We start from the raw sequence: 12,576 nt of genomic DNA on the forward strand, positions 1-12,576 counted from the left end.
TGAAATGCAAAGGTCATTCTGTAACGGGAGGCCACTTTGTATCTAACTCCTGGTAGGCCAGCTGGTAGGCCACTAACCTGTGACTTGGGAGGCCCAGGTTTAATTCCCTGTTCTGCCACAGGCCCCTGTGTAGCCTTTAACAAGTCGCATAGCCTCTTTTGTGACTCATTTTCCCATCTGTGCAATGGGGATAACACCACTTCCTTGCTTCAGAGGGGTGTTCTGAGGATAAATCCATTAAAGATTGTGAGGTGCTCAGATACAATGGCGGTGGGGTCAGATAAATATGTAGATGGATCTTCTCAGCTCTTCTACAAATGACTCTTCAGTTCTTCTCCATTTCATCCATGCTGCCTATGAAGTCTAAAGGCCCGTGTGAAATTTCCTATGCATTGCCCGTGTTTATGAGCAAACGGAACCTACCCTTGGCTAGTGAAACCCTTGGAGTTACTCGCAGCCTGATCCAAACCCTATGACAGCCAATGGAAAGACTCCTGTTGACTTCAGTGGGTTCAGAGAGCTCCCACTTTGGACCTCACCCCCATATCCTTGTATAACTATTTACTGTCTTCTCCGCTATCTAAATGGTGCCCCCTTCTGGTGACGTCTTTCTGCTGACCGCAGCCAGCATGATCCCTTCCAACTTCACTGACCACAGACACTGAGCCTGCCGATTGGGTCCAGTCTACCGGGGCTTCCACCCAAAGGTGTTTCCCTCCTCGTTGCCACTTACCGGTCACAAGGGAGCAGCCTCTGGTAAGGCGAGTACAAAGGGTCCCCACTGATCTCAGTTCACATCAGGAGACTGACCACAGGGGGGCTCATTTGGAATAAGAGAGGAGCCCTCTTGTGAACCCATCCCGTTCACAGGAGTTCCATTTGTCCCCATCAGTGGCAGGATGCAGCATCGCAGTGTCAATCACTGACCGGGGGAGCCATAGGGAAGAAATGAGGAGGTGAGACTTAGATCGAGAAGCAGAATGCCCCGCAAATATATGTCAACGTGAAATGAAACCAATGAGGCAAAGTAGGAGGGACCTGCTTTATTTTACACCACATTCTGGTTATTTCACTTGCTGTGTTCCCCAGTTTTCTGGCCTTTGGATTGTAAGTTATGTCCTTTAACACCACCATTTACAGTAAATTTGGTCTAGAGTTGGTTGCTCTGGGCTTAGACTCTGGGTAGCTGTACTGAAAGGGCAACTGGTTAACTCAGGAAGCGGGGGTGGTTGTTTGTGTTTTCCATATGGCATAGCCCTTAATCAACAGCTCCGTGGAGCTGTATTTGTTCTGTCTAGTGATGGACTCAAAGCAGAACTTTGGATCTGAACGCAGGCACATGCACATACACCAGCCCACTCACCCAGAACACGTATACACGCAGCCCCTTCTAACATTGGGAAGGTACAAGTCCCGGATCTGATGTTTGTGGGCCAGGCCCCCCTGACATTCAGCTCGGTAGCAAATGCCGATACAGAGCCAGGATTCTGCACTTCGCAGTTGCCCGTGGAGAGGGAGTTGGGGGATAATTCTCCACGGGCCTTTTCCTTTCTGTTACCCTTATGCACTTTACCATTTCTGCTTCATTTCAACTGTTATTAAGATGCTAAGCAGAGCTGCCAGCTGCACTCTTCCCCAGCCCGTGGAGAAATCGGACTTAACTCAGCCTCTCCTCATTAACCGTGTGCTGTGTTGGTTTTTGCTCAGGCTCACAAAAGGAGCCTGGAGAAAGGAAAATGGGGCCTGCCTGTTGGAAAGAAGCAGGGCTTCCTAGCTGGATTCTGCAGCATGGGCTGCAGTGCCCTTCGTGAACCAGGGCTTAGAGAAGCCCCTGTGCGGTGGCCTTAGGGATAGCACAGGCTCTGTTAAATCAGCCTGACCCCCAGGGTCTGTCTCTGTTCAACAGTCTTAATCAAGAATCCCCTTTCTATTCATCATAGCTGAGTCCTGTGTCTTCTGTACTACAAGGGACGTAACAGCCCCTACCTGTTGAAGACAATGTGAAGTGATCTGTTTCCCTCCTGATTTTATGCAAGCACTCCTTCCCCTCCCAAAATCAGGAGCTAAATGTACCTCCCAGGGCTGATGAACCTCTCCCAGACACTGTCTTATTTTCTTCTTCACAGCTAGGATGTGCGATACATATCTCCGGGGCCCCAGCGGAGTGATCACCTCTCCCAACTACCCTGTTCAGTATGATAACAATGCCTACTGCGTGTGGGTGATCACCGCTCTCAATCCAGCCAAGGTAGGTCTCCAAGAGATGTTGCCATGTTAGTATCTTTGTTTGTTTGTTTGTTTGAAGTCATCGTTCATCTTTCTTTCTCTTTCTTTCAAAGCTGCTCAGGTTTTTGGTGCTGTGGTTTCCACCTACCACGTGTGTCTCAACTACTTAGGGAGGCTGTGACACGTCACGTACCTCCCATTTAAAATATCTTTCTTTAAAGGATGTAATTAAAAGTCAATGTAATTATTTTTAATCAAAGCCTTTTTGATATCTCGATGTGAACTGTGCTGAAATGCCGAACAGCTTAGCAAAGCGTTTCATTAAAACTGGCTTTCAGTTAGGGCATGGAATGTCCGTGACGCGACTGCTGATGTTCACTGATCCTCACTGATACCTGGCCCCCAGCCAACTGAGATTTACAGTCTGAAGGGCAGAGGGAAAGCCAGAGTGGAGGAGGAACTGGTTCTCTCCACTGCTGATACCAGCCAGTCCTTCCTGTGCTTTTGGGATTTGGAGCTGGGAAAGAAAACACAGAATTTTCTCTGCCATCCCCCCTTGGCGTGTGCTGGGGGAGAATTTTAGATTGTTGCCTCTGCACCCTAAACTAGTGATGCTTGATAACGCAGAGAGTTCCAGGCTATAGTGCTTTGGTCTTGCTGTGGGTCCACGAGGTACTGGAGAATTGTGGAGAGTCCCCAAAACTTCAAGAGGCTCTGTTAAACAGGCTAGAACATACTGCTAAAGTCCTGAATTCCCAAAGAAGTAAATTCAGGTGTCTCTCACATTTGTTCCTTTCTCAGTCTTTTTTCCTTTTTCTTTCTTTCCCTCCCTCCCAAGTTCTCTGAAACCTTCCCTGGCTGATTTTGCTCTGCACTTTCCCTGTAGTCCTCATCACGCCCACGTTTGTCAGCTTTTGCTAGTTGATCAGTTTGGTCACTTGACAAATGTGAACAAGTTACAAGCAGGTTTCTTGAAATAATCTTAAACGTAAGAATAATCTGCACCAGTCCAGAACTATTTGGGGCAAAGTGTGGCGTATGTTATGTTTTTTGTTGTTTTTGTTTAATTGATTCCCTAGTAAAGGTCTTGCAAATTAACTTATTTTATCAACTGAAGATTTAAAAACAGATTTCAGACAAACAAAAATTGCACACCGTGTGGCCCTGGAGCAAGGGCAGAAGCTAGGATGAGGACTGATGGGAGGCTCTGTGCCCTTGCTGGGTGTAGCACTGGTTTTGTCTGTGACCTGGGGGCCCACGAGCCTCTGAAGTTTCCCTGTGAACTGTTGTTGCCGCTTCAGGAAGGTTTTTGGGCAGCTGAATCTACTGTTAGAAAACAAACCTATGTTCCACGTGTCAGCTTGTGGGATCTCAGTCTTGGAGCTGTGACATGGGAATGTAGAGGGGGTGATGTGAATGAAGAGAAAAGATCTAAAGTGTAGCCATGGTTGGCTTCTAAGCAACTTCGCTAGCGATCAGCAGCTGCAAAGGGCACAGCTGAAAAGCTGCCAATACAAGTGAGCAGCTAGTGCTAGTGTCTGGCTACGTCTACACTACAGCATAAAATCGAAATTACTAAAACCGGTTTTATAAAACCGATATTATAAAATCGATTTTATGCGTCCACACTAGGGCACATTAATTCGGTGGTGTGCGTCCATGGTCCTAGGCTACCATCGATTTCCAGAGCGGTGCACTCTGGGTAGCTACATTAAAGGAATGAGACCAATAACTTCGATTTCCGTCCACACTAACACTAAATCGATATAGTAATATCGATTTTAGGGTTACTCCTTTCGTTGGGGAGGAGTACAGAAATCGATTTTAAGAGCCCTTAAAATCGATTTAAAGTGCCTTATAGTGTGGACGGGTACAGAGTTAAATCGATTTAACGCAGTTTAAATCGATTTAACTGTGTAGTGTGGACCAGGCCTCTGTTTCTCCAGGGGACTGAGGGTTGTGCTTCCTCAGTGAATATAGTGAAAACCCATGAGCAAGTTTTTCCATGCACCTGCTCCACTGCTGCACCCTGTGCGACATGTGCCAGGTGAAACACACAAAAAGTGTCATCCGGGATGTCTGAGTCTGAAGAGAGAATGTTCCAGTGGAACGTTAATACTTTAAAAGAGATTCTACTCCAGCTTGGAAGCGATTGTCAAGGTGCAGCAGAGGGATTAGATATAGCTCGTGTCAGTGGCAAATAACACTATGCATTAGCTGTACAATGTGCACTCAGGGGTAGGTTATTGGACACAAGAACTTTGGAGCTATAATAGAAATTGCAGGGGAAGAGGTGAGATGTGACATATTTCCTTCATTTTTCATAATTATTTTTCTGCATCTTTATTTGTTTAAAAAAGAAAATGGACATGAAATTTTGGTAAATAAAATTTACAGAAAACAGTTCCTTGTTCTGGGGCTTGGATAGGAAGTTGCAGTCAGCCTGGCACTGTCTACACTGGCTTTCAAATAAGCAAGCACTTTCAAGCTTGGGTGCATGACTTTGGGCACTAAAATACGTGTTTAGGACCATGTCAGTTGCTTGAGTGATCCTAAACAAAAAAACTGCCTTGTGCCACTTCCCCGTGGTGCTTGAATGTGCAGACTCCAGACATTCCCATTTGCTTTTTCACCAGTCACGAAAAAGCTGGTAAATGAACTTCTCTGCTTTTCCCCCAGCAATCTGTTTCATGGTTTTCCCTCTGCTATGCACAACTGCTAGGTGGAATGACCCGTTGCATGCTTCCCAGACTCTGTCCCCACCCTGCTGCGGCCTCTCCCATCCCCACTGTTCTTTCTCCAGTTGGTATCTTCCTTAGCTTTTAAACATACTTTAATAATAATAATAATAATAATAATAATAATAAATAAATAAAACCTTGATTAGATAACAGATCCATAGGAGCAGAACCTCAGCGAGGGCAGCTTCACTGACTTAATGTCTAATAACTTCCTGTAGAGAATACACGTTGTTCTAGATGGGCCACATCTTCAACTGGTTTAACTCCCTCGACGTCTGCAGCTATATCACTTTACATCAGCCCATGGAAAATAAACTTAATCTTTTCCCTTAAGTAACTTGATAATTATCAGCCTATAAAGGGTTTCTGGGAAGACTTCAGGCTGTTGAGTGCATCATCCCAGAGACATGATTTCCAGGTAGGGAATAATCTCTCCATCCCTTTGCAGCACAAGGGGTTAGGTGAAATGCAATGATGTGTTCGGAAAAGCCGTTGCTGTGCCTGCTTGTCATGTGTGAACAGTTTAGCTTCTTCATGCTAATCTGAGATGCGGTTCATGACCAAAGAATGATGTCTTGCACCCGGTTCAAATGGCAGAGGATGCTCTGTGAGGTCCCAGGGGCCAATCTAAGGAGAGGGCTGCCTTTTGACACTCCCCAGGAAGATGGAAAACAGCAAAAACAAATCAATTGCATTTAGCATTTGCTGCTACTGAAGGAATCTGTTGTGGCTGCAGAAACCCCAAGCTGTGAAGAAGAGATCTCATTGGCAAGGAGAAAACACATATATACAGCTCCAAATCATTGCATTCAACAGCAAGAAAGCATGATCATGGAATAAAGTACATGTGATGACAACAAAAGCCCCAGTCTAACAAGTAGATGGCCTGGTGTCGCCAGTTCCCTGCGCCCACGCAGAGTCCCATTAAAGCAAACTGTCTGGGTTAGTTCATTGGCTTACAACACATCCCTGTCATGCTGGGAGTTCCTGAGTTCTGATCCCGGTTTTGGCACTGACATTCTTTGGGGTGGTGAGAGAGTCATGTAGGCCCTGATTCAATAAGGAACTCAAGCACATGAAGATTCATTGAGTTAGGCACATGCTTAAATACTTTACTGAATTCAGACTTTTACCTCCGTGGTTCATGTTTCCCATCTGTAAAATAGGGAGGAGAACACTTATGTGCATTCCATCACAGGGTGAGAGAGGGAGTTGAAGATCGATTTAATTACATCTCTGTAAAGCCCTTTAGAGATAAAAGCATTATGGACCTGATCCAAAGCCCATCCAAGTCAGCAGGAGATTTCCTGTTGACTTGAATGGATTTTGGATTAGCTCCCACATGAGCTCTTAATATTAGGGCTGGGAAAACCCACTGACCCAAACTCAGAACTCATTTGAAAATCATCTGTTCTGTATTTAGAAAAGAACTGCAGGGGCCACATCCTCAGCTGGTGTAAATCAAGTGGATCCACTAAGTTCAATAGGGCTATTCCAGTTTATATTTTAAAGTTCAAGTGTCCTTTAGTTGGGAAAAAGAGAGAGCTAGGCTGCTGCATTTTTTTACATTTATTTTTCTTCTCAAGAAGCAAGGTGTTAAATAGTTTACAACCAACATGGGACAGTAGCATTTTGCAAGGTTGATGTTCTATATATGATACAGGGCAGGTTTGGAAAGATGAGAGGTTTTTTCGGTCAGTAATGGTAAACGTCCATTTCACTGTGCATGCTAAACCACTGGGGAAACAAATCTAAATTCATGAACAGCCAAAGTAAGAAAAATGTTGCTTGAAAATTTTAGAGTTTGATTTAAGGATAGTTACTTAATATATATTTAACACGGTGACAACTCCCCCGTTCTTAAAATAAAACTGAGCTCATTTGTCAATGTTTCCTCTGAGAAGGACTCCTAGAGCTCAGGGTTACAAGACGTGGAGCAGGAATCGCTCACATGCTTATAATGAAAGCACATGTTTATGAGGCTTGCTCCAATTGCTCAGCACCTTACAGATTTGAAACGCTAAACTGGCTTCTGATTAAATGAGGCATGGGATACAGTTTTGGGTAAATGAGCCAAAATATTTGTGCTCCAAAAGAGCTGGGTATCTAGTGATCTGACCCAGAAATGCCTGAGCTTCTGTGCTCAGCACTGCCACCTGCTCACTCTTTGGCCTTGAGCAAGTCCCTTGACCTCAGTGTGTTTTTTTTCTCCAGCTGTATAAACATCCCCTACTGTGTCGATGTATCTACTGAATAGGAATGTTCACTTATTGACCTCAAACAGATATTGTGGGCTTAATTAATATTTGTAAAGCGCTTTGAGATGAGCACATTAAAGGCACTATCCTACATGGACAGGATTATTATTGTAATTTTGTTCTCCAAATGTGACCTCCTTCATGTCAGAAATTGCAGTGGATCAAGCCTTAAAATCATGAGGCGTATTTGAGCCCATTTCTTTGACTTTGCCAATTGTTTCCTGTCATGTCAATGATTTAAAAATGAGGCTTTGTGGCATTAGTGTTCCTGCATGTGCCAGGAGGTCTTGTGGTGGTTGTCCCATTAAATAATGTTCAGTCTTCTGCCAAAAGGAAAACAATATAAACTGTGAGGGAAAGATACATAAATAAATGTTACACTTGCTATCCTGTTCTTGTGCAACAAGGTTATAGTCTACAGTATATTAGAATGTAATTGGCTATTTAATGAGGGTCAGACTCTTTAAAATGCAGTTTACTTGCATGACTGGTTTAACTAATGATGTGTGCCATTTTACAGCCCTGTGTTCTTTGTATTAATCACATTATTTCATTGTTATTGCTTCAATAATATTCTGTGTCGGTTAATATTTCAGCATTGCTGATAATATTAGTAGCTTTTTATTTAACATAAAAGAATGAAGATTGGGGATTTTAAGAACATTTATTGTAAGCCGCAATCAGGAATTGGAGTTGATCAGTACTAAAATGTATACAAGTTCCTAAACCCCCATGAAATACCGTTAATCCCTTTGTTTTAGAATCCAAAAGCTTTTGAATGCTCTGCTCTACCCAAGATGTGATAGCCACAGTGTCTAATTTCATTAGATTTCCTAGATTTACACATTTTATAGAGATTAGTTATAAGAAAGGAGCAAAGAACATTTTGCCTGAATCCTGGTGTCACGGGGGCTCAGTCTGTGCCGCAAGTGTCACCCCTGTTTTCCCAGTGCAGGGTTCATACACCCCGTCACACATTCCTTGAGATTCCCTGCTAAGTCAAGTGATCACAATCAGGAACTCCAGACCCTTGGACAGGGCAGAGCAAACAAGCATTCTCTAGCCTCTTGGCCGAGGCAAACAATAATAGTTTAGGGGTTCTGACCCCCTGAGTAGGGCAGACCAAACAATTAGTCTATATCAAGGGTCCCCAACAGCCACACCTAGTGGCAAATTCACAGAGAACCCAGATCCACCCTACTCCACCGGGTTCTGACCCAGGATCCCATGAAGCCAGTAAACTCCCTATTAAGGGTTCACACCTCAGTCCTAATGCTTTCCCTGGTTAACTTCCTACCATAAAATCTATCTTGGGCATCTCCTCTGCTGGCAGCAGCTTAGTATCCCTGTCAGTCTCCGCAGTCAGCTGGGCCTTCACAGCATAGTGTAGCTCCATGATCTCTGCAGGCTGGAGAGTCGACCGTTCCTCTGTAGGAGCCTGCAGCATACATCCTTTCGTCTCCTCTTCCTCAGCCAGTCCCAACTGAGCTGGGCCATCTCCTTTTATCTGTCCCCTCCACCTGGAGCATGCACAGCAGAAGTGGGGGGGGGGTGTGGTCTCCTGGGCCCACAGTGATTTGTCAGCCCCCGTTGGCCCAGTACAGAGTTGATACATCCTGTCGCACATGTGTATATATATACCCGTTCTTCTTAAAAGGGTATTATCCTTTGGATACCTGGTCAATTAAAATAAATAAATAGATAAATAAAATTAGAAGTGGCTTAAGATGCTACATCTTCCCTTGCGCAATAGTGATTTTGCACTCACATTTTTTTCTGTATTTTTAAAATGTTTTCCTCTCCCTGCTGCTGTGTGAAAGACCCACATAACATGAAGGAAAACAGGAAATACAATGAAATGAGTTTTAACAAAGTGCTGTCAAATGTGGAAAAAAAGTGTGTCACACTTTTCTCTTGTCTACTGCAATTATAGTAATCTTAGGCCTCGGTTCCACAAATACTGGCTCACTCATGTAACTTAAATTAATTGCCATTGAAATCTGTGTTCATTTTGAATTCAGTGGGCTTACTCGTGTGCTTAAAGTTATGCATATGCTTAAGTCCTGGCATGATTGGAACTTTAAATGCTGCTTTTAACTATAGTAGATGAAAAATGTTTAAACAGACATCTGTTTGTTTTCTTTTAATGTCAGTGGTGTCCCTTTGGAGAGATGCTTCCAAATATAATTGATCTTTACATACTTCTTAAATAATTATTATTTACCCACAATCCAATATGAATAGACATATCTAATAGAATTTTATTTTAAATTTCAGTGACAACATGGTTTAAACATTCTTCCCTCATCTTTGGTAACAGGCTAGTGCATGACAGTGAAACTGACGGGAGTCAGAGTGTGAAATTGACCAACCTATGGTCAGATACTCAGTCGATGAAAGTTGATGGAACTACATTGGCTTCAATGCCTAATAACTTCCCATAGAGAATTGACTATGGGCAACGTTCCTCAACTGGTGTATTAGTGTAACTCCAATGGTGTCAATGGAACTTTGTCAGTTTACACCAGCTGATGATCTCATACCTAACTCCCCTGTCCCAATCCGGATGAAATTATTTATTTACTAGCATAATGCTTGTGTGGTGTTGTGCAGACATTTGGGGTGACCATGTCCCTGTCTTTATGATTTTAGATTATTTCTAATCTGAAATGCAAAATTAAATAAATATCATAAATCAATGATCCCCAACCTTTTTCGTCTGGCAGGTGCCAGACAATGAGCCACGGAGGACCGTGGCGGCAGATGATCATCCACCAAAATGTCGCCGACAAGCGTCGTCGTCCAGAGGCGTTGCTGCTGAAAATCAGCGGCATTTTGGTGGATGCTCGTCCGTCAGCCAGTACGCAGGTGCACTTAGATGCCCCGGCGGGCGCCATGGCGGGGGCCCCTGTCATAAATAGTTGAAAAACAGATTAGATTTAATAAATTCATATTTGATAATCCCAAGGTGTTATGAGCATCACAGGAAAGTTTGTTTCATATAGGCACATGCATAGGTGCTTCTCTGAATAAGGATGCGTTTAAATACATGCGTACATACTTTCCTGAATTGGGAGCCTTTGAGAAGTACCACTCCCGTTGATTACCATGCTTAGCCCCTCTGCAAAGCAGGCCATTATTAGCATCAGGTTACAGAGTTTGCCCAGGGCAGAATTAAGGTCTAGTCACAGTAGGCCAATGCCTGTGGCCCCAGTCCCCAGTTTCAGACTGAAACATTCATTTTTTTTTAAAATGAGTGGAACTTTAAAAGCATCTAAGTGACTTTAGAGCACAATTCTCTTTGACTTTCAGTGAGACTTGTGCTCCTAAATCACACCAGGTGCTTTGAAAAATCCCATCCAATGTTTATGTGAAGAAAATCTGAACATTTGAACCAACTGTAAATGAATGCAGTGACATCTGAGTCTGCAGAGAGTCTGAAACCATTGCCCTGAGATGGGGGAGCTGCCACCAGTGTAACCAGTGCAGTGATGTCTCAAGCAGAGGGAGAAACAGCAGCAATTAAAGCCAGGGAGGAAACCCCCTGTGTATACAACCACTACCAAATTGACTAGCCTAGGGCCCCAGGCTGCTTTAAACATGCCTGCACTGTGTTTGACTGATAAATGCCACTTACACGTGCATTCAAATCCATCACCCAAAGCCAAATCCCCAATTTGCAAAGAAAATCAAATGGTAATAGTGACCAACCAGCAGAGTGAATATAACCCCTGCGCTGTAAGTTCAACGGACGTGTCTCTGTATCAGTAAATGCATAGGGAAAATCGATAGACATGGCAGAGAAATCTGAAAGATGTTTTCAGTAATAGCTGTGTGCGTCTGGGGAGAAATGCCACAATGCAATAAAAAGTGAGACCAGACGCCATCTCCACTGTCCAGAAGATTTAATGCACCTATAAATTGCTCCTCGATAGACACACACACAAATAAACAAGGGAGCTGCAGACTCCATGGTTGATTCATATTAACATGCTGTATCTTTGCTAGGTTATCAAACTCACTTTTGAAGAATTTGACTTGGAAAGAGGATACGACACGCTGACAGTGGGTGATGGAGGGCAGGCTGGAGACCAGAAAACTGTGCTCTATGTGTAAGTAGTTTCTTTTACCACTGTGCAAATCAGTACATGCCTTTTGCATCAGGATATTTACTGTAGGGGTTTGGATTTTGGAGGATCCAGGGCCTGTTTGCTAGAAGCCAGTGAATGTTTTATGTCATGGTCAGCAGTAGAGAATGAATGGAATGTTCTTGCTGGAGCCTTGTATTTCCTTCCTAGTCACCTTATCTTCGGGTCCATCCATGGCAGCCCTCGTAATCTTTGTTCCCTCATCCAGCTGCTTCCATCCTTCTGTGATGTCTCTATGTCTGGACACTTGACAGAAGAGAAAAGAATGAGAGAGACTAGCAATAGCTAGGAAGCTGAATGTATGGGGCCAGAAATCTAGTGCAAGAGCAAATACTGAAGAAGCAGGAATTGAAAACAGATGACACTTGATTCTGAATTGCTCTGCATCTCGTGCAATTGTTTTATCTGTGCAAAGTGCGTGTAAATCATTACCATTTTGAGCTGATAGCATTTTATGCTCGTTTTGCACTGGTGTAAATGATAACACAAGGCCCAACGCAACAGAGAATCTGGTCCACTGAATTGATATCAGTTCCTTTACAGATGTAATATGCAGTCGCAGTTATCTCAGTAGATAAAAATTCTGAGGCCTTTTACTTAAAGGGCTACATTCTATCTTTGTTCTGCATGCAGAGGTCACATTGATGGCTAAGGAATTCTGCTCAATTGCCAAGGAAAGACTTTGGTCCATTTGATAACCTAGGCCACTCCTGCCATGCTAAAGTAAAGTTGGACTACAACTTTTGATAGTAAATGATCGTTCAAACCATGGTGAATGGCATTATGCTAACTGCCTAGAAATAAGTACTTCGTGATAGAGTTGACTTATGAAGATGTTAACGCCATTACAGAGTTCCTGTATAGTAACTGGAGAGACGGTTTTGCTTTAAGCTGAAGGCATATTTGAATTATTTGTGTGAGGCTGCCTGAGAAAAGCAAGAGAGACTAACGGTAGCTAGAAAGTGGAATGCATGGGGTCAGATTTCCAATGCAAGAGCAAATGCTAAACAAGCAGGAACTGAAAGTGGATCATGCCTGATTTTCTGTGCATTATGTGCAGTTGTTTTTACCTGTGCAAAGTGCATGTAACCATGGAGCTTTGCAAACTCAGAAAGTGAGAGACATGCCCTGCCCCAAAGAGCTTACAAACTAAGCATCACTTCTTGGGGTCCTTAACCAGGCAAAACGCTGACTGAAGTCACT

The 12,576-nt window shown here is 43.5% G+C and overlaps 1 protein-coding gene across 1 annotated transcript in view; it reads left to right on the top strand.

Annotated features, from left to right (window-relative positions):
* Positions 1–12,576, top strand: part of CSMD2 (CUB and Sushi multiple domains 2) — a 531,569-nt gene that overhangs the window by 289,577 nt on the left and 229,416 nt on the right. Inside the window, 2 exon segments of the mRNA XM_030539111.1 lie at positions 2,127–2,248; positions 11,234–11,337. Coding sequence (XP_030394971.1) covers positions 2,127–2,248; positions 11,234–11,337 — 226 coding nt within the window.

The sequence above is a fragment of the Gopherus evgoodei genome, chromosome 20 (assembly GCF_007399415.2).
Source record: "Gopherus evgoodei ecotype Sinaloan lineage chromosome 20, rGopEvg1_v1.p, whole genome shotgun sequence".
NCBI lineage: Eukaryota > Metazoa > Chordata > Testudines > Testudinidae > Gopherus > Gopherus evgoodei.